At 45.5% G+C, this 23,238-nt stretch overlaps 1 protein-coding gene across 1 annotated transcript in view; it reads left to right on the forward strand.

Annotated features, from left to right (window-relative positions):
• Window positions 1–1,703: 1,703 nt before the first annotated feature.
• LOC119161404 (calpain-A) overlaps window positions 1,704–23,238 on the forward strand; it is a 32,411-nt gene continuing 10,876 nt past the window's right edge. The window contains exons 1-10 of the mRNA XM_075889581.1: window positions 1,704–1,914; window positions 13,749–13,928; window positions 15,470–15,539; window positions 15,785–16,046; window positions 16,613–16,781; window positions 17,910–17,975; window positions 18,587–18,672; window positions 19,645–19,722; window positions 22,187–22,362; window positions 22,595–22,758. Of these exons, the coding sequence (XP_075745696.1) occupies window positions 1,882–1,914; window positions 13,749–13,928; window positions 15,470–15,539; window positions 15,785–16,046; window positions 16,613–16,781; window positions 17,910–17,975; window positions 18,587–18,672; window positions 19,645–19,722; window positions 22,187–22,362; window positions 22,595–22,758 (1,284 nt within the window). The 5' untranslated portion in view covers window positions 1,704–1,881. The remainder of the gene's footprint in view (window positions 1,915–13,748; window positions 13,929–15,469; window positions 15,540–15,784; window positions 16,047–16,612; window positions 16,782–17,909; window positions 17,976–18,586; window positions 18,673–19,644; window positions 19,723–22,186; window positions 22,363–22,594; window positions 22,759–23,238) is intronic.

The raw sequence follows: 23,238 nt of genomic DNA on the forward strand, positions 1-23,238 counted from the left end.
ATTAGTAGTTGGATTTACTGACTTTCTGCGGCTAAAATTCCACTACGATTTACGACAGACACCGGACATGAAGTACCACTGTGATCTACGCCGGACAGCGGGCACAAAAATCATGACCAGGAACAGCTTCGGTGTAGATTAGGACGTGACGTATCGCGCTCAGCAAGCTCAAGAGTGCGGGTTCGATTCCGAGCCACGGCGGTCGCATTTCGGTGGGGCGAAATTTGGGGAACACGAGCGTGCTTAGATTTAGCGGCGCGCTGAAAACACCTCTTGTGCTCGAAGTCCTCACCCTCTTCTCCACAGGGTGCCCCATAGCCATCACGTGAAATGAGCAGCATTAATTGTTCACATTATTAAGTAAACCAGCACTTTTTGTCTCCGTCTGAGTTCACGCCGACTCACAGCCTGATACGCTACTGGCGTTCCATTTACTGAGAGCGCTAGGATTCCTCGCATAAGCAAGAAGCCGAGTACGGGGAATGGTTACAGTGTCGCTTATCCTCGCACGCAATCGACCTTGAAGTTTTCTCGTGACACTGACATCCTCTTAGCCAACCACGTCAATTATTCCTCGGACATACACACGCCGTTTACTCCGGTCGCCTCTGGCTGTGGCACGCAACGTAGCACGATAAACAACGTCTAACTACGTCACCGCGACGCCGCCAAACCATCCATCTCTTAAAAACAGCCTGTCAACTTCGTCTGGCGATGAATCGGTCAAAGTACGCAAATAAGGCCGTATTGCAAGAGATAACCCGCTGTATACACAACCCTTCACAAACGCCTATCTCGCAGAGGGGCACCACTCTATTTGCATGCTAAGGTAACGGGATCGTCTTGCACGCTGAGTACGGCGAGAACTTGAAGCAAGCGTGTTACGAACTTGGACCGTGTTGGGTTGACACTCTGCTTGGGGTTGTATTGTGCAAGCACATATTTTGCAGGCTTTCGCAGACGCCGCTTAATGGCTCTTCTGATGCCTGACTTGAGAAATCCAATCTCGCGAATTAAAACGCATCAGTATTAGGTTATCAGTTAACGCCCCAATATGCACACGTTCGCAAAAGCAAAAAAAAAAAAAAGCGATTGCACGGGCGGTAACGGACGAAGAGTGCGGAGCATCGTCTGAACGGCGCGTCTTCGTTTCGCCGAGACGGGGCTGCAGCAAAACAAACGGTGCAAGATAGAGAAATAGAAAAATGGGCTATCAGCTAAATACGAAACCGCGGGCGAAGGCCGGGCGTTAGAGTCGCGGAGATGTCAAGTGGCTGAATTAAGTGTCACTCGTAGTAAACGTCGCGACGCTTCCCCTTCGAAGCCATAACAAAATCCCCCCCCCTCTCTCTCTCGCTCCACCATTCCTTTCATTGAGCCTCTACTCCTTCATTCTAGTGCGCCCGTCTCGACTACATTCAAGCCCCGACTAGCATGTCGGTCAGTGTGCTTTGTATTCAAAATTCAACGCACGCTCATTCGTCTGTTAGTGACAGACAATTAAGAAAAAGAAAAACAACTATAGTCAAGACTATGCGGAGTAGTGGAACTAAACGGAAAAAGATAAGAAACCAGGCACAATCTTTGACGGAGAGAGAGAGGCACGAAGCCAGATAGTAAGTAGAAGGAAAGGGCGTGTTCGAAGCACCCACGTGGTCTTGAAAGCGTCGGCCACCGGGTAAGTGCGCGACAGCGGGGGGTTATTTTAATCGCGCCGGCTTTACTCGGGGAAGCGGCATTGTTGGGAGTGAAGCGGCACTTGGCTGACGAACAGGGGCACTGCCGCGTCATTTGGTGTAGCTCGCGCCGTTGTTGTGACTGAGAGCCCTCGCTGCGTTGAAGGCCTCCTACACGAAGGGCTTCCGGTGAGAAGCGGCGGCGATGGCGGACAAGACCAAGGGAAAAATCTACAGGGTGAGATAAATTATGGGGTGTCCATCACACGAGCTTCCCTTCTTTGCTTCTTTGGTGATTGTGTTTTTTCGCCCACTGCTCTGAGTTGGCGCGTAACTAATGGTCGCCTGTCCACGTGCGCGATAATCTGTCGGTGGCCAGTTACCTTGGCATCCTACTAAAGCGCGAGAACCTGTCGGTGGCCAGTTACCTTGGCATCTTACTTATGGAGCTGCCAACCGCGTTAAACGAGTAAAGACAGGGCACTTGTTCAAGTGCTATAGCACAAGTCTCAGTTCGCGTAATGATTTTCCGTTCTGAGCATTTGTTTACGGTAGTTGAAAGACAAATAAAACATCGATTCTACGCCGACACTTTGGCTTTTTACCAATTTTAGCTAACACTTCCGAGCTTTCAGCAAGATGGCTCTATTTATTTAAGATAAAATTAACCATATTCCTTTTACAGACTTTTAGAGTTAGAGCACAGGCGAATGCCTTAACATAAGCTTCAGTTCTGGATTTTGATATAATGATCACCAGGATGACACACACAAGGCAGTGCTAAAAATAACAATTTTATTAACTGACGGGGGTTTACCGTCCCGAAAAAAAAAAGGCAATGCTGTCGTGATATGTAGATGATGATAAATGAATGATGATATATAATATGTGAGTCAGGCATAAAGAAAGAATGAGACTTAACGATAGCGAACATGAAAGTGACGTTGTTCACGCGGTTAATTTAACCACGTTTAATGCGTGACTTCGAGCTTCCTGAGTATACCCAGAAGTTGCCGATTCTAAGTGTAACTGAGGCGGTTTGCTACTCTCCCGTAGTAGAGTACCCTGAATACTTTTAAGTTGTCGAACATTAGTTCTAAACACACAATATTCCCGACGTTGGCTCGTGTACGTATACCAGAACGTGATGTTCGCGCAGAGTGTATAACAGCCTACGTTATTTTCTTTGTTTCACATCTCACGAAATTAACAATGTACAGTAAACGTTGCCTAATAAGTAGTCTGAAAACAAAAAAAAATAACTTCCCACAACTTAAGTAATTCAAAGTATAGAAAGACAACTAGCCCAACAAACGACCATATTGAAGCACAATTGAAACTGTACAAGACAAACTAGAAAGGAAGTCCTACAATATGTCATTCACGCATGTTCAACAATTCACGCATATCATGCATTATCATCTACGAGGCGAATAGTGATTACCTAAATTGCCATTAACCTACGTAATAATGGTACAGACGGTGTGAATGCTCCGGTGAACACGTGTGCCTTGAAGCACGATTACAATATCCAAATATCACCCACTGACTACGAAGAACGCCGCAGTAGAGGGCTCCGAAAATTTTGCCCATCTGGTGTTCTTTAGCGTGCACCTTAATTTAAGTACACACGCCTGTAGCACTCAACCTCCGTTGAAATGCATCCGCTGCGATCCGATGCCGCTATCTTAGGGTCAGCAGTCGAGTACCATAACAACTATTTATTTATTTGATTTGCATACACAGATACAAAAAGACACAGCGGAAAGAGGGAAAGAGGGCTGGCAACTGCCACCTGGAGGGGTACAACGCCTGCTCTCACGACAGGTTTTCAAGCACTGATTTCGTGCTAATTTCACAATTTCATTGAAAAGAAGCATGCTGATTATTTGATTGATTGACTTGTGGGGTTTAACGTCCCAACGTCCCAAAACAACCATATGATTATGAGAGACGCCGTAGTGGAGGGCTACGGAAATTTCGACCACCTCGGGTTCTTTAACGTGCACCCAAATCATGCTGATTATTTGAAGTAACATGCAATTTTTCTAGTGTCCGACACACATCATGCAATATTGCTCAAGCCTTGAAGGTGATAATCAAGAAATATAGTGCATGGGTAGCGACTGACTCATCAATGAACCTATTAAGGGATCCTATATCCCATCGGTGGACGTTTTGTGAAAACGACTTCTTTATCCGTTTCCCATACATCATTTGGCCAACGCTACATACTGACGCATTACCTCTTGCAGTTTCTGCTGCTTTAAATTGACCGACTGACGAGAAGCAAGATAATAAAACTGAGTTTAATAGGGCGACGCACACACATGTGCGCTTTACTTGCTGTGTTTTTTATTTAAACAGCAATTACAGCAATGAAAAGTTGGTTGATATGTGGAGTTTAACATCCCAAAACCACGATACAATTATGAGACGCCATAGTGGAGGGCTTCAGAAACTTATATCTTCAGGGGTTCTTTAACGTGCACCCAAATCTGAGCACACGGGTCTACAGCATTGTTGCCTCCATCGAAAATGCAGCCGCCGCAGCCGGGATGCGACGTGCTGGTCAGTAGCCGAGTTCCTTAGTCACTAGACCACCGTGGCGGGGCAGCACGGGAAAAGTTGTAAATAGCTTTAGGATTAGGGTAAGGCAAGTTGCACCCCCCCCCCCCGAATAAAAATGAGCTCGACCATGACTCTAAAAAATGAAATCCAAGCGATGACATGTTTCTTGTGAAGGCCTGTCATTGGTACCTGGCGTCCAGGGTAGAAGGGCGGGTGGGAGGGAGGGCCTTAAATAGTTTTTTGAATGCAGGTCAAAGGGTCGTTGTCGCCACCATCATCTAACGTGCTTAGCCATAACCCTGCAGATTATAAAATGACTCGAAAGGTCCGAAAAAGTAAAGATAATGACCCTTTTCTCCACCCCCCTCATGACGCTCACGCCTATACAGTGTCCCAATGCGAAACGATTTTACTAAATTCGATATGCGCAACACTGCGTGATTCCCTTTCTTTTCGTTGTTTTTTTTTTGTTTTAAAAAATTGTGCCAGTCAAACTGACAAGCAGTTGCTGCAGCGATGTCTGAAGCTTCGAATGACGTGTTAAGCAGAACGTGTTACGCAAATAACGTGTTAAGTAGCAGTCTCACCATATAAACGTGCCTCACACGCATTGGCTGTTGGGGAGAACGTAAGCTGCGGTGGCGCCCCTTTGTTCTCATACCTTTTTGCGTCATGAGGACTTGGGGCATGTCAACGTGTATGAGCTGAATCTGTCAAGGTTAAGAAGCATATAGGCTGACTCAGCCCTCTGAAAAGGTCACATGTGATATATTGCTCTCTTTCCAGCCTCTCGCGATTGTCAAGAGCAGCTGTTATCGGAATTGCTAAGGAGCAGGAGGAAGAAACATTTATTGTTCGAAACAGTATAGGGGTGCAGGTTCCACTTCTACCTTATAGGTGTGAAGTCTCCTCATTTCAGGAACCCTCTCACCTTCGCTGCCTCCATGGACCTGGCGATATTATTCCTTTAGCGTTCAAGGACCCCATATCTGCCAAAAGTAGCATACCACGCTGAGAGCGGCAGAAATCGACGCACTGCACTCGTAACTGAAACAGCATTTTGTTCCTGAATACCGTTTGCTATCGGCCATACACCTTTAGAATATATGACCTAGTTTGCCCGATTGTATCAGCAAAAAACTCGTCTTCTGGTATCTTCTCTCGCCAGTATATAGTTGTGGCGGGAAGACTTTTTTGTATGAATCTGGGTCCGAGTGCCAAACTTGAGTGACACGTTTGAAGTGCCAGTCTCAACGCAGTTTGTAAATGCGGAAAATTTCTTTGCGTACCGCAAATACTTTTGGCGTCTATCTGCATATCTATCTATCAATCTATGTATCTATCTAGCCGCTTGCGTCTAGTTGCTCTCGTCACCACCTCCTCAACTTGGCCTGAACCAAAATTAGTGTGGGAGGGTAAGATGAATTAAACATGTTGGTCAAGACATGAATAAGGACACAATACTGTCACGTACGTCGTCAAACACTTCGCGCCAGACAGTGGCACATACCCGGGAGCACTAGTATGTGCCACTGGTATGCGGCTAGGTGCCGAAGTTGATAGACAGTTAATATCAACCCAGGAACGTCGAGTGGGCAATTTCAACGCTTGAACCTTTAGAAAAAACCGGATATTGGCAGCGTTGACGGGACAAACACAAAGAATAAATGCCAGGGTGCCAGCAGGAATTGAGCCCAAGCATTCTACCACGGAGCCACGCCAGGTCTCGGAACTATACTTATCAAATAGACTATATATGTTCGTGAATCATCAAATGTGGTTGCAGTGCTGGCTATCCAATCTTGTAAACATTATATATGTACTTCTATGATGAAGGCGTCATGTCATGTTAACGACAAATGTAGTTAGGTGCAATGCGCAGAAGTGGATTTATGTAGCAGTGTCCAGGGCTATACCGACCTTATGGCTACTCATCCTCGCCAGCACCAGCGCCTCATATCACCTTATCGCTTCTGGTGTTGCTAATACTCGCGTTCCTGTTTGCACCATTGGCCACGTAAAAACAACTGCTCATATAAACATCTGCAACTGCTCAACATGTGTCAGTGCGTGCAAATTCGTGCATATATTTATCATCATTCCATAACGTATCAATTAATAAAAAATTACAACACGGTCACCTTCCCTCCGCATAACAAGTTCCCAGTGTACATGGGATATGCCCAATATTCTTATATACTAAAATGTATTTTTCCTTTATCTCTGTTTATATATTAGAAAGGCAGGGCACGTATAGCGCGAAGGCAATACAACCGCTGGTCATTAAGGATCACATACTGCATTTCAAGAGAAGGCAAGCGGCTGAAGGGGAGACCGAAAGTTAGGTGGGCTAGCCGATGAGGTTAGGAAATTTGCGGGTATAAAGTGGCTGAAGCAAGCACAGGACTGAGTTGACTGGCGTAACATGGGAGAGGTCTTTGTCCTGCAGTGGGCGTAGTCAGGCTGCTGCTGCTGCTGCTGATGACGATGATATAGCACTAAATTTACAGGGGGATTTGGGAACGCCGATTTGACTATCTAGCATCTAGTGCAATATTGTGTCTACGGGAACCTTTGAGATCGGTTATCCTCGTCTTATTGGGTGTTTATACATCGAGAGGCGCCGCAGCAGAGTATTTCATGGATGTGCAAGAATTTGCCTTCTGTTAATTGTTCCAGCAGCTGCTTCTGGATAGCAGCCAGTGTACGGGCGCTCGGACGTTACTGCTTCGTCCTTTCAACGTCTTAGTATCGCGCTAAGCTTGCGGCGAAAACAAGCGAAAACAATGGGTGTTGCGTTGACGTTTTGTCCCCGCGCCAGCTCCAAAGGGCTCTTACATGACTACACTGAAAACGCTTCGCTTTTTCAGCTGGGAGGTGCTTTCTGCCGTCTAAAAGATATCCCATAAGGTTTGTACGTGCACGAGTGAGATTTCAGAGAAATGTGATGGCATCATCGATTTGCAAGACATGATGCTTAATGTCACGCGAACAAGTCAACTAAGCGTCCTGTGCCTGAAAGGGGTACGGACACTATCTATCGTTGTTGTGCTTGCATTGTCCTACAAATCCACTCTACATAGAGACGACTTTGGGCAAGTGCGAGACTCATAAAATGCTGATAAGATATCTTGTTATGATATTAAAATCAATTTTTTTGTGGCAGACCAATCGATATTGACATTAGCTTGATGTCAGACTAAAGTACCAATTATGGTGACTTCATGCAGAGAGAGAGAGAAACGAGAAAAAAGGAAGGCAGGGAGGTTAACCAGATGCAGCTTCATGCAGTAGCTTGGCCACGACACAGCAGCATGAATAGGATCCTGTCTACTGGTTCGACTTCAAGTACTCAGTGTATGAATAGAATTATTGTTACAATACATTCTGCACACATCTCTAGCGACACCTATGCATATAAAACGTCTGTAGATATTCCCCCTTATGAATGTACTTATGTGATTCTTAAAGAGAAAAGAAGAAAAAGTGAGCCCCTTAACTGTCTGCATCAGAGTGCGACACCATAGCTCACGAGGGATGGGGGTAAGGAGGAATTAAAAGGACAGGATTAAAAGGTACATAGAGAGAGAGAGGAAGGAGAGAGCAAGGCGCAGAGATAGCGAACGACAGAAAACGACGAAAGTAAATAGGAGATAGGAAAGATGGACATGGTCGCAGGAGTCCGAGGACGGGGCACCACTCAGCATGAGCTCTTGTCGGCGGCAGGAGATGGCGTAGGCGAGCCCAGTCGGCCAGAGCTGCGCTGTCGTCAGAGATCGCGGGGGCACAGCCTGTCGACGCGAAATCCAAAGAGCGAGTCCCCCTTATGAATGTACCTACACATATCCGTATCTATTCATGTACATTCGCATTGATTTACATCTATACTTCTGTATCCACATATGAATATAAATAAGTATGCAATTCTGCACACGCATACAGCCTTATCATTACCGAACTGATAACGATGAATTACGCAAGTTATTTCGAATGCTAGTGATGTTTCATTAAGAAATACTGGCATTGTTCAGATTAACAAAAAAGCAAAGAACAATAAATTAGGTTGTGCTCGACGAAAGTACATGTACTTTCGTCGAGCACAACCTAATTTATTGTTATTTGCTTGCTTTTTGTTAATCTGAACAATGCCACAATTGCAGTGGTGCTACGCACGTGTTGTTAGAAAGTTTCGGAAGAAACTTGTGTTATCGTTAGCGTGCGTCTCAGCACTCATGCTAAAACAAACCGCGCTGCCTGCCAATTGGTGGTTTTTTAGTACAGCGTAAGGCATTCCTGCTATTAAAACGCAATCACCTACGGCGCCATCTAGTTATGAAACACTATATCCACTGCAGAAACCTCAAGTGCGCCACTAAATCGAGTTGACCCGAAGTCACCATTGCTGCGTCTCCGTGCCTCGTTTGGTCCAGTGCTGCATCTGACGGTCGAAAACACATCGCTTTCTTTCGACATACGCAGTAATCGAATATTCCCCAAGATCCCATGCTACCTGCCTTAGATTGACTTGTGGTCGCATTCGCCTTAGTTAAGAACACGCAACGCTAACACTAACGATGAATCCTTGTGGTTGCTGTTTTCCGCTATACTAAAACACTAATCGCGAGTTTTAGTATGGCGGGAAACAGCAAACGCGAGAATTTAGCGTTAGCGTTGCGTGCTACAAACTGAGCCTGGGCACAAAGTTAACGTAGCCCGAACTCTTACTTATACGAACGCTATTTATGCAATATAGCGTTCAACGCTAACTCACGCAAGCGATTTCATATATGTAAGAAAACGTCGTGGTGCCTGTTGAAGCGAGAGCCGTCTCCTTGGAATGTTTATAGTCGTCAGCCTGCATTATTAAACTCCTTCATTTCCACATACTGGTATAGCATTTCATTTAGATTTGAGTAACAAGGCTTCGCCACCTGTGTACTGCCGATAAAATAGCTACGTTTTTGAGACACACAGTCGATTCGGGGATGCCGACGGCATACAATAAAACTTCTTCACAAGGTTCGTTCGTGTTTTCAGTATAGCCACGAAGAGAAGGCGACCTCGTATTCAATTACTTGCTTCCAAGATAAGGCAAATGCGGCCATATATCAAGCTGAAGCAGGAAATATGGGTCTGAAGGAATACAAGATTGTGGCATATGTCGAAAAAAAAACAATGATGCGTTTAGGGCCGTCAGACACTTTACCAAACGCGGCATGGAGACGCAACGGTAACCTTGGGTCAGCTCGATTTAGTGGCACACTGTTAAGGTCTCTACAGTGCATGTAGTGTTTTCGTAACTAGATGGCGCCGTAGGTGCTTGCGGCTTTATTGCATTTGTGATAGCGGAAATGCATATCGTTGTAATAGAAGCCTATCAGTTCGCATGCCACGACTTCCGCTTTAAGCGTTAGGGTTGAGACGCACGCTAACGTCAGCGTTAGCGTGCGTCCCTCTAGCTGCCACTGAAACATTTTAGCAAATAGCAGGAATCCATTTGTTTTTTATTTCATAGCGTTTTATCGTACGTTTTCCGCTAACTGTTTACGCGGGAGGTGCTACAGCCAGTTACGCGATGGCAACTGCAATCTTCCTCCTAAGGCACGTTGTGTCTCATGAAAAGAACGTCTGTACATCTGGTCAACGAATCGGTAGGATAAATTGAACACGTGTCTTCCAGGGGCCTCCATCATTTGCGTCCAGATACTCATTCCCCACTGTGCTCTCCGGCCAACAGAATTTCCGTAAGTAGAGTGGTCGTGCGTGAAGATCGCCTTTGGTTGGAGCATGAGTTGCGTGCTTTTATCCCAGGCATTGAAGCTCACTTGGCTGCCTATGTCCACGTGTCCGACGTTAGCCAACATGGCGACGTGTCCGCTCACGTAGGTGTCGTCTATCTGATAACCCCTGACAATTTTCGAGGCCCTGTACAGCTTCTCCATCGTGTCCGTCGTCATGATCATGGCGCGACCGCTGCAGTAGTGCGGGTAGAAGTCCATGGGGAGATCGTCCTCCGGAATGCAGTGCTTGTCGCTGACGTTTCGGGATACTCTAGCGTACATCCACACAAGGCAAGAGATCGATCTCTTATGCAGGGGTAGACTCTTGTCCAGGTACTGCCGAAGCTTGAATGGTTGCACTCCGACGTCATGGTCGATCTTGACGATGTTCCGCACCTTGGGACAGTACTGGGTCACCCACCGCATGCCACGGACGAACTTGTTGACGACGCTGGGGAAGGAATCATGGTGAGGAAATATGACGACGTCACCCGTGAATTCGGCCTCGAGCTTCGTCCAGAGGTTTACCAAGGGGTCCTTGTGTTGTGCGACGAAGAAGACGCCCGTCCAGTTGAAAGCGGCTCGTGCGGCCTCTTCGAAAAGTGTGGCACGCATGTGTGCGCGGTTTTCCCAGTGGCTGGGCGCCGCGTGAACAAACACTAGGGTGTCCAGTGGTTGACTGCAGAGCTGGCGGACCGCCCACCCACCGATGTGCCAATCCTTGTCCGGTCCATGCACGTCCTGGGAGTCGATCTTGTGCGGGCAGCTCGTATTATCTCGCGGGACTTGCAAGGCAGGCTGTGTCGGTGTGTCGCGTTCTTGAGGCTGTGCTGTCAGCGAGATTGAAGGCGGTGCTGCTACAGCGTTAGCAAGCTTCTCGAAATGGATCGCTGAGATGAAGGAGAGCGAGCCTGCTGCTGCGATAAAGAAGAATTTCTTCATGTCGCACCTCCGTAGAAATGTCGCCATGGCGAGCCTTCGCGGCGCTTCTTTTTCTTCGGTCACGTGTATCATACCTAGTGCGGGATAAAGTAGAGTAAAACCTCGAAGCTGTGACGCGCACCCACAGTGAGGGATTGGCCAAGAATCGAGTAGTTTTGAAAGACAATCGTTCAATTATAGGTTAAATGCTGTCTATTCAATTTAAAGAAAAAAATTAAAGAAATATAAAAAACTTAAATAGAAAAATATAACAGAATGAATGAAAAAAAATGAAGATAGTTTGAACAAAAGTGGTTTCAAAAAGAAGAAAAACAAGAGGGAATGTGGTCCATTTAACTTAACTCTACTTCGAGCATTTAAGGAATTCCGGTGAGGCATTGACAAGCTACCCGTCATGGTATCCACCACTAATCTCCAAAATCGGGTACGTTATAATGCACTTAATTGGTGCAGGTAAATTTAATCTAATTAGTCGGAAGATGTCAAGTAATTTTGTGCAAAAGAGAATTTTTATAACAGGTATTCAGATAATGCTCCATTGACTTATGTACTCCACAAAAAGAACAATTAAACAAAAGCTGGCTGACCAGCTATCTGTAAATAAAATCTTTATATAGAGTCTGACAACGTAGTCTAGTGATTGCCTCTTCAATAGCTCATAATTGACATAGTTTACTCATCCAAATCATGGGAGAGGCCTTTCTCCGGCAGTGTAAGTAGTCAGGTTGCTGCTGCTGCTGCTACTGATGATGATGATGATGATGACTCATCCAAAAATGATGGATGTGCTGAAATACTAATGTGCTCGTTATTGACGGTGCAGAAAATTAATTTACCACCATTTGTCTTCTTAATGTGGCACCTATATGAAAAATCTGGACGCCAGCTGTACCTCAATAACCAGGCCATTCAAACAAGTCTTTGCAGATTTGTGGGGTTTAACGTCCCAAAACCACCTTATGGTTATGAAAGACGCCGTAGTGGAGGGCTCCGGAAATTTTGACCACCTGGGGTTCTTTAACGTGCACCCAAATCTGAGTACACGGGCCTACAACATTTCCGCCTCCATCAGAAATGCAGCCGCCACAGCCGGGATTTGAACCCGCGACCTGCGGGTCAGCAGCCGAGTACCTTAGCCACTAGACCACCGCGGCGGGGCAACATGTCTTTGCAGCTGCACCTGCCATTTCATTCAGAAATAGGCCCCTAAACCTAGAACGTAAACTAATTTAATCAAATTTATATCCAAAGGAATTTACCACTTGAAATCACGACAGGTCGAAAAGTGGGTGGTGTTAATGGAAATTTTTCAAACATGTCTTCATGATCAGAGCTGTGGTGATTAGTCGACAACTCGGTTGGGAGTGAGAGAAAAAAAAAAGAGAATGAAGAGCTGTAGCTTTCGAGTAATTATGAGAAAATGCAAAAGTGGCCGCGAGACTTCGCGTTAGATAGTGATCCAAATGTTAAGATATTGTTGCGTCCGGATATTGGTCGCCATGTTCATCTCAACACCTAAAACACATCACTGCCAAAAAAGATTCGCAGCTTTCACTAGTGGCGCAAGGCTGGAACCCAATGCAGAGCTTGTGTTCGACCTAGCTTCGTCTGAGTTTTTGCTAGTCAGGCTTGGCCATTTTTCTTTTGTTTCGGTCCGTTTCCCACACTGCACACGCTTTTCATGGTTTTGGGCAGGAACATGTCACGTGACTATTTTTACATGATGCTACATGATTTCACGTGATGTTACGGAATGCAGCGATGTAACGTAGAGCATCAACCTCGCATGCAAGAGGTCCATGGTTCGAATCCCCCTGCAGCACTATTCACCACTGGGTTGAAACATACCGACAATTACGCTACTGCCTTATGCGAATTGTGAGCGCAGCTGCTTAATTGTTTTGATTGTGTGATAACTTAAGGCGCGAGGGCATCGCTAACCAGAAGACCATGGAAGGCAGCGCGTGGGTGAGTTCCACAACAGCCACCGCAGACAGGCCCCCGTTTAAGCAGCGCTTTTTTTCCATATATGGCATCGGTGGACGCCCTCGCCACATACCTTGTGATGACGTCATCGGCGACCACACGGCGGCAGGCACTACTGTGGCGCCCCGGGTGGTCAGTGCCGAACCTGTCGTCTCGCCATTGTCGCTGTCTTTTCGCGTTTTCCGCGCTATCTCCGTCTTTCATGCTCGGCTGCGCTTCACGTTCGCTCTCTTTCAAGGATTTGTTCATTTGGTCACTTACGATGGCTTTTGTATATAGGCCTGTGCTGCTTCATTATGTAGATCTATAATATGGAATTTGTAGATGTATCTGTCTTAAGATACAATTGGGAAGTATCGGGTCGATGTAGAATATTTCCGGAAGTGTCTTGCCTCAAATACGTCTTCCCCGGCCATCTGCATTGCGACAGAATATGAGGGTACCTTTACTTAGTCCTGATTATATATATATAGGACTCGGCCCACAAAAAAATTCTGCGCTGATAATTCCACTCATACATATTGTTTCTGGGTAATACTTTTTCTTTTTTTTATAATTGCTTATAAACTCCATAAAATTTTATAAGACCACTCAGTCCTTGCCCGATCTCCCACAGTGGGTGAGCCACAAGAGAAGGTTAACAACAACAAAAATTTTATGAGGTTTCAGCCAGCTAACACAGCCTACCTCCTAAAGTTTTCCCATAATCTAAATAGTGAAATTCAACAGGAACAACAACAACAACAACAACAACAACAACAACAACAACAACAACGAGCTTGCGTCTGCGCAGTTCGGGGAGCGTTTCTCCGGCACCAAGACGAGAAGCGGCGAGCCTCAGGACTACGAAGTCCTGCTGAAAGAATGCCTGAAACGCCAGGAGCTGTTTGAGGATCACGAGTTTCCGTGTGTTCGGGAGACTGCCTGGGGCACCACGAAACCACAATTCAGAATCGTCTGGAAGAGGCCCTGGGTAAGCAAAAAACATCTCATTTTCAAACATTGCATCGGCACTGCCCTAGTCTTATAGTAACCTTTCCCGTTCGGATTTATTGACTGATTTACAAAATGTAAGTTGCCAAACAGAGCAACACATTCATAAGGGAGGCAGCGCGGCCGAAGGCGTGTCATTTTCAAGCTTTCTAAAATAAGATCCCGTAAAAACGTATGCCTCAGCAAGGCTACGCGACATGCTGCAGAAGAATCCTCTGAATCTATGCTGAAGAGTTGGATCTTTTTTAGTATGCGATGCCAAGCGTATCATTTGTAGTGCGTGCTGACGAGCTTTTTGAAAATCTAAAATTTCCATTTCAGCGTAGTAATGCGTTAAAGCATCCTCTGTTATAGATGCTTTTTTCTTTCTTTCCTTTTTTCGGAATACTGAAGAGAGTTATAAACTGCATAAGGGTATCTGAATGGACAATTTCTACATGTTACTGCAATAAAAAGCAGTACAAAAATGCGATGAAGGCGAAAAAAAACAACAACAGCGCTTGTGTTGCGAGTTCCTTCGCCTTCGTCCCATCATCGCGATGCCTTCATCACGAGCATTTAACAGCTATTCATAGTTCAGCCATGGCCTCCGAGATGGCGGGTGCAACCGGCTGCGCGCCCGCCATCTCGGAGGCCATGGTTCGGCATACGAAGCATCTATTATAAGTTATGGTGACAAGTCGATGTTTATATAAAGGACGTTTTAATAATTTTCTTTTAGGGGCGAAGCTCCTTAGGGCGTGGGCTGTGCGTCCCCTGTAGCCTGTATGTAGCCACCTCTAGTTTAGTTCTTGCAGCGTTCACTAGATGGCGGTACCGTCCCCTGTTTGTAGCCACCTCTAGTTTAGTTCTTGCAGTGTTCACTAGATGGCGGTACCGTCTCCTGTATGTAGCCACCTCTCGTTTAGTTCTTGTAGTGTTTACTAGATGGTGGTACTTGTAGCTGATGATGAAAAGATGCAAGATGTTATAAACTAGAAAGCGGTACTTGTAGTTGATGAAAGACGCGAGATCTTATAAAATAGGAAGGATGTCACATATGGCGCGTGTCATTGGTTGAAGGCAATCGTTCGATTTAGTGTGGCGACGTACGCTAGGGGGAGCGATGTAATAAAATCGAGTGGGCAAAATGTACAGAGGATTCATGGTTTACCAGGTTTACCTCCGGAGCTTCGCCCACTCATCATCATTCACTTCGTGGATATGGCGGAATTTTTTTATTGAAGTGCTCTCTACATGACCCGTAGTAGAGGCAGAATTCCTCAGTCGGGAAATCAAATACACGACTTCATGTTCAGAGCCATACAGTCGCTGTAATATTTCAGTAGTTGACAGTTAAGGACAGTGCTAAGGCATTCAATGCAAGGTGCCGAAAAAAGAAAATTTTAAGTTCAGCTGGTCATCGCTGCACGTCGCTCTGGATAATCGGAAACATGTCACAACCTGACATAGTATGGCTATAGCGGCACGCCTATGTTAGTATCATTAAACATTTGCTAAATTATTTTTTTTTCTTTTCAGGAGATCTGTGAAAACCCTGCCTTCCTGAATGAAAGTTTCAGTCGCTTTGACGTCGAACAAGGTGGACTTGGTGAGTGACGAAGTGCACTTCACAACAGTTCAATTATTTGGCCAGAAACTTGTGATTTTGGACACAATCCGGCCCGTATCCAAGGGAAAGGGGGGTCAAAATTCGGACGAAACAGGGTGTTTTACCGAGGAAAAATAACAAAAATAGTGTAGATAAAAGCTTTCAACAATTCCCCCCCTCCCTCCTTCAAAAAAAAATGTTCCTGGCAACGTGTCTGGACAGATCTAACTTTTGTACTTCTATAGGTAACTGCTGGGTGCTGGCATCCATGGCCACTCTGACCCTGCACAAGGACCTGTTCAAAAACGTGGTGCCCGAGGGCCAGAGCTTCGAGAAAGACAAGTACGCCGGCATCTTCCACTTCCGGCTGTGGAAGGCCAACCGATGGATCGACGTCGTGGTCGACGACAGGCTCCCGTGCAGGAAAGACGAAAATAAGCTCGCCTTCGTCTCATCCAGCGCGAGCAACGAGTTCTGGAGTGCCCTCCTGGAAAAAGCTTACGCCAAGTGAGCATATTTCGGAGCGTCTTTGCAGGACAGACGATTAACTGCTTCCTGCTGTCTTCTAAACACTACAGACAGACGTAAACATAGTTTAAAGAAAGTACGGAAAGCAGTGACACGACATTTTAATGTAGCAGGTCAAAACTTCGACGACCACAGGCCTCACGTACTTCAGTCAAGCTTCCGGTGCGCAAGGGACAGAAAATATAGTGATACCTTATTCACAAGTTCTAGCCATAAGTATAAGCGCTTACAAGGGGGCTCTTGAATTCATTGGATATAGTACATACAAAATGAAACAAAAAGAGAGCCCTCAACTAGAGCAGCTCTCCTCATAAACACGTAGTTTTGGGACATCAGATGTAAAGAGTTAAGGGTTCGTAACTATTTTTACTCTAAAAAAATCTTTGCTACACATGTACACTGACAGCTGGCATGCGCCAGTGCTCTACTCATTATACCCTTACAAAATATCTCTCGCCATTTCATGCAAGTTAAAACACAAAACAAAAAAAAAGCTTTTCTTTGCTGCTCAACACCTCAGAAGTTTCATTGAAGTATCGCTGCAGGCTTCACGGTGGCTACGCCGCCCTTGTTGGAGGCAGCGGCAACGAAGCCCTGGGCACCTTCACAGGAGGCCTCACGGAGCAGCTAATCCTCGAGCATCCGCCCAAAAACATGTTCCAGATCATTCAGAAGGCGCTGGCGAGGAAATCGCTCATCACCTGTTCCATTGTAGTAAGCGTTTCCTTCTTTCTCCACTCGAAGCCCCGAGAGCTCGTTGTGTCACTCCGTGACCGCTTATACAGCTAAGGCACTGCGCTGCCGATCTCGAGGACACGGGTTCGAGTCCTGGCCAGCAGCAGAATTTCCTTTATTGTCACCAGCAGCGGAATTGTTTAAGCACGTATAAACTTCGTTAGTCGCGAACGAAAATCGTTGCCATAACGATCCGGCACGCGCTCTCTTCGTTTTTTTTTTTTTATCTCCTGCTTGGCTCTCCTGCAGAACACGTGCGCCAGTCTGTTCTGCGTCGGATGCAATAGATATGATGGGCAAGCGAACGGGTACAGGTTAAGAGAAGGCAAGAGAAAAAGGAATAAAGAGATTGAAAGCAAGAAAAGAAAGAAAAAAAGATGGAAATACACAGAGAAAGAGATATAGGGATAGATAGAAATAAACTGGCACAAAAAAATAAAAATAAAAATAGGGATGAAGACTAAAGATAAACGAAATGGAAGCAAGAAAATGTAAAAAGTTTCAATTATAAGGTACGGTGTGGCCAATCTACCTTGTGGGTATGAGCCAAGATCTAAGCGACAAGACAAGCAAGAAACAGAGAGAGAAATGGAAGAAAGATAGAACGAGAAAGAGAATAAATAAAAGTAAACAGAGACAGAGATATAACAGACAAACAGAACAGAGAAAAAAAGAACAAAAGACGAAAAAAACACAAGGGAGGCCACTCATCTCCATACTTCCTTCAGACTTGCCAAGCTGCATTAATATTTTTTTACTTAGTTTGCATACACAAAACAAACAAAATATTGCCGGAGGGAGCAAGCTGACAACTCCCGCATAAAGAGCCACAATGCCTGCATGCTCCTTCAGGGGGGGGGGGGGAGCAAACGAAGAGGAAAGAACGATGGGACCAGAAAAGAATTAGACAATAAATACTACGGTCAGTGACACAAAAATAAGTGGACATAATTTTTAGTCACATTTAAGATGCAGTGTTGCAGACGATACAGTTCGGTTTTACATTATTTCTTTTATAAGTAGTGCAAACAAGTGACAAATATTTTCTTTTCTTCCCTCAATCGTAGTCCACAGACACCACAACTCCCCTTTTCTGTCTCTCTGTAGGAATCGGAGCGAGGCAAAAAAGGACTGCAAGCTTTTCACGAGTACAGCGTAACTGGTGCCGCACAGGTAAATAAAATGATACTATATATGCACGTGCATTTCACGTACTGTGGGGATCGATGGACGTGAAGATTCTCCGAGGTAAGTATCTGTAAAATTTACTGCATCGTCTTTATGGGATAACTTACGGAAAAATGCATCGCATGTACAGACGCGTCCACTGCTAAAAGGAAAACCTGAGTGCACTGGACGTTTAGATTTCTCTAGCTTACGGAAGCATAATATACTCATGCTATCCAGAATACGAATCTTTTAACAAAGATAATCGCATCGCCCGATATAAAAAGAGAGAGAGAGAGAGAGAGACAGTAGAAATTAAGCTGGTATGCATTTATTTTTGAACAAAATGAATATGGAGCGTTTAGACACAGCGGACAACTCAGCGTGTCAAAGGTATATTCTGAATACTGCCATCAGGGCTTAGGGAAGCTTGAATTCCTCATAAGCCACCGGAGGTGTTGCTTCTTCAATAATGAATTCATGTGACCAGCGGTTTCACTGTTACGTTGTTTTTGTGCTGACGTTTCAATTCCTACAGCGTTTTCTAATTATTCAATACATAATCAGAGTCAGTCAATCAATGAACCAAACAATAAGTATGTCTATGTCCTTCTCAGGTATCAGTGGATGGACGGGAGGAGCGACTTGTTCGTATCAGAAACCCATGGGGAAGTGGAGAGTGGAAAGGCGCTTGGTCTGACAAGTATGCATTTGTTTTTGTTTTTATGTCTGAAGCATACTGGTACAATTAATCTAGCAGGTGCGATAAATAAACGTAAAATATGTTTAGGAGAGAATAACCTCACGACGTTCCAAACTGAAAGATGTTGAAGTTTGACAATAGTTTGAAATATTTCAAGTTGGTGTTCTTCCTTCTGAGCTACATGGTGCAATGTTGGAAAATCTGATAAATTGCTCGACGGGGACAGTGCCCAAAATTTCTGCACACAGAATAGTACAGGATTACTTTTACAAAGTATAGATCTATTCCCGTCCTCCAACCAATGGTATGAAGAACCTCAGTACATTTATGGTGTTTGGTGTATTATATTGGGTGTTTGCAGGATCAACTATATCCACTGAGAGAGACAAAAAAAAATAAATCAGACATTGTCATGGAGAAATGCTGTGTGTTTACGCATAGTTTGTACCGGCAGTGTAGTTACGCATCTACTTCGAAGCACGCACCCCACAGCGGTGGTCTGTGGCTAATACTCAGCTGCTGACCCGCAGGTCGCGGGATCAAATACCGGCTGCGGCCGCTGCATTTTCGATGGAGGCGAAAATGTTGTAGGCCTATGTGCTCAACTTCGGATGCACGTTAAAAACCCCAGGTGGTTAAAATTTTCGGAGTCCTTCATATACAGCGTCTCTCATAATCTTATGCTGGTTTTGGGACATTAAACCGCAGATCTCAATCAATAATTACTTCGGAGTACGTGGGTGTTTTTCCAATACACAGCCAATGAAATTTGGCCACCATGGACCGGGAATCGAACCCGTATCCTCAAGCTCAGTAGCACGACACTTTAGCCGCCGAGCTGCCACGACGAGTCACTTCTTCATTCAATCACTATCTTACCATTGAGCTGGCAACTAATTTTCATAGCCTTGTGCTTGTATATTTTTGAAAGCGTGGCTCAACGTCAGACACCCTGACGCACAATTTTTGCAGGTCGAGGAAATGGGCCAACGTCAGCGAAGAAAAGCGGCAGGAGTTGGGACTCGTGGTGAAAGACGACGGCGAGTTCTGGTGAGTCAGGCATAATTGGCAACTTCGAGACGCATCACGCGACCCGGTTTCTCGTGTTTTCAAGGGTCAGCGTTCGGAGTAATAAGAGAGGAGGGAGTCTTTAGAGGAGAGGAGAGCACTGGCTTCAATACAACCTAAGCACGTGCACTGTCTCGCTGCGGTATGCATGTACGCCAAACAGGACACCGCGTAGTACAATATATATAAAACGACAGGCCTGCGCTGAACTCTCAGCACTGTCCCAACGAAAGCTAGAAGAGCGGCCTTTCAGAACCTTTTTTTCGACAAGCGCACTTGCAGAGTACGCACTACACCATTAATTATTTTGTAGTAGGCATACGTTAACTATGCCATCCTTCGTCATTCTTCGGGGAAGCATATGGTACCTGCTGCACACTTTCAACGAACTTTGTGCATTTTTCGTGCTTTGGCTGACGACGATGAAGAATTATGCCTGGAGCTTTTGTAATGGGGCGGGGGGAGGGGCAGTTTGCAACAGTTTGAAGCACCGCCTCGGCTCAAGGGTAGAATATTGGGATGACACGCAGGGGAACGTAACATTGGTGTTTTTTTTATTTAGCGAGTTTTTTTTTTTCATTATTTCGTGCGATAGCGGTTACGGACACCAGCGGTGGCAGCAGCAGCGGACAACTACATATAGCGCACGCGACCTGCGTTGCGGTCTGATAACAGCTTTCACTGTAAAAGGAAGCACTGACAAACATTACGCCATCCCCCACCAAAGGGAATCATCAGCAGCGTGCGAATCAGCGCATGGGTCGACTTAAAGTTCCCTTCATCACAGGCACCTTTCCCACGGGGATGACGCGTCCTTGCAAGTGGAGCACTCCATGAGTTCAATGTAGTTGCTGTTACTTGTCCCGAACTTTTGTTGGAGTCATACCACGTGGCTTCGTCATTACGCGACGGTTCTTTGTACAAATGAATAGGCAGTACACCTTTACCGTTTCGGCAAATAAAGGTAAATAAAGGTAATAAAACCTGTCACTAGCGTGTCAGTAACAAAAGCAGTTCAGCTACACAGTAGCTCAATAAAGTACGTTCAATCTTAATACCACGTAATGTTTCCATGCATTTGTAGTCTTAATTATTATGCGTATCACACCTCGTTAGCGAATTAAACCTACGAATTTCGTGCCCAACTCCATAGCATCTTGTAGACAGGTACTGTGCCGCCGATATAAAAATAAAAAAGCAAGCTACACTCATACAACATCTGAAGGTGAAAACCTGCTGTGCACTTGATGATTCATTAAATTATACAATATGGGCCCAGACCTCTGCAAGACAATGAGCCACTGAGTAACGGACATGTCATAAGCTATTTTGCCGTTCACAGCCGTTTATAATATTCCTTCCACCCCCACTGTAGCTTTCTGAAGTTGAAGTGGTGCTGCACTGCCTCTGAGATCGGCCAAACTAGACCTATCAGTGATGTCGATGGATGACGACGCCGTGTAGTGACGTCGGCAAGTCACGTCCCGATGAGATCATGATGACGTCACTAAATGAAGTCAAGCTCATACGAAATCTCCATTTAGTGTCGTCAGGGTGTGACGTCACGTTGATGACGCCATAATTTATTGTGGAGCCCAGTGACGTCAAGATATCGTGACAAGATGGTGACATGCTAACACGTCATCCTTCTCTCGTAGAAAGCCACGTGGGTTTTTCGATGGTGCTTTCCAAGACCTTGAAATTCCTTACGAAACCACTGTGAGCCCTTACGGTTTCGCATAAGTCTCGCAAAGTATCGCGGAGGAGAACGCTAACGTAGCCATATTAAGTCTTTTACCTTAGCAACAAAAGGCAAGGGTTCGGCAAAGCTTCGTTTTTAGGAGTTGAACACGATACAGACATCCTGTTCCTAGCGCGTATTTCAAACACTTAGTGCATGAAACCTTTTTGAATTTGATATGCTCCCACTATACGTCGCCTTAAGGGAATAGGCGCAGTAGCGTGTGTGCCTTTTTTAGTGGGTGACCGGCTCAACCACGGAGACATTATGATAATCACATATTCTGAAGCCCGTTGGCAATAGACGCTTGTAGCGCGCATTATTTCTGCGCTATTTCATCTTGCATTGTGAAGCATGTATACAGGACGCGTGTGTTTGTGAAGCACGAAAGCTACTTTCACTGCATTTCCAAACAGAAGTTCTTTTCACTGTGTTCACATGCAGATGCGTGGCCATGTGGTAGAACATCCGCTTGCCTCGTAAACGACACGGGTTCGAACCCCACTTGGACCTAAACAACCCTGGTTTTGTACCCACTGTGCTCCAAGGCTTATTATCGTTTAGTTATTTTATTAGCATCGTTCTCGATTTTTCAGTCACGCAAAAGATGATGGTTTTTCACTCACAACCAACGACACAAACGCCGGCATATCTTCGAAACGATTTCTTTAACGCTATCGCGTTAATATCTTGCAATTGACACAGGATTTCGGAGGAGGACTTCCTCAAGTATTTCCAGATGATTGACTTCTGCCATCTCGATCCCGGTTCTACGGTGGGTGAAATAAAGGAATCCGGCCAGGAGAAAACGTGGGAGGTGGCGAAGTTTGAAGGCTCCTGGATACCTGGAACAACTGCTGGCGGCGCTGACGAGAAGGATGGTATGAGAAAACTTTGAGCATATATGCTTACTGTGTCGATGTTGTATTGCGTGCCGAATCACACGCCAGATCTTGATAGCGTTTTCTTTTTTTGTGTGCGTGTACGTCGTGGAGCGTATAATGTACTTCTAAAGGTTTATGAATAGTTTCTTTATTGTGCTTGTAAAAAAAAAACTGTAATATCCGGCCGAAAGACGAACTACGAAGCGGTATCCTTGCCTTTGGCTTGCAGAAAAGTTCGCCACCAATCCTCAGTACATGATCACCCTTCACGAGCCGGATGACGAAGATGAAGACGGGGAGTGCACGGTCATCGTGGCGCTGCTGCAGAAGAATCGTCGAGTCTTCCAGGTTCACGACGACATGTGGCTCGACATCGGCTTCGTTCTCTACGAGGTAGCCACACGTGCCTCATTTGCATGCACGTGCTTCACTTTTGTTCGAACAGGAAATTGCGATCAATCTGAACTGTATAGGATAAGGAATCAGCTGCTCGCAAGAGCGTGTGGATGCCTATATAAAGGTGTTCACGGCGTTCTCGAACTATTGACATGGTTTTTACCGCGAAATCCTCATCTATCACGTTTAATTTTGGCGGTGAACATAAACGAAGTTGAATTGAAAAGGAAACAGGTCGTCGCTGCTGCAAACAACTTGCACAGGCACTCGGAGCGCTATCGCGATGACGTCTTGACAAGAACCACGGCCGCTGGATAAAATTATCCGCCGTGCAAGAACGCTAGCAATAGGAGTCACAAGGCCGGAACTTCTCAGATCTCAGTCGCGCTGCGAGGTCGAAAGTGAGAGCGCCGGAGTGTTTTAACGCGTGTTCGTGGTGCTCTGAAAAAAAAAAAAAAGCTGCCCGCATCTTTTCAA

This window comes from Rhipicephalus microplus, chromosome 3 (assembly GCF_043290135.1).
Source record: "Rhipicephalus microplus isolate Deutch F79 chromosome 3, USDA_Rmic, whole genome shotgun sequence".
NCBI classification, from domain to species: Eukaryota; Metazoa; Arthropoda; class Arachnida; order Ixodida; family Ixodidae; genus Rhipicephalus; species Rhipicephalus microplus.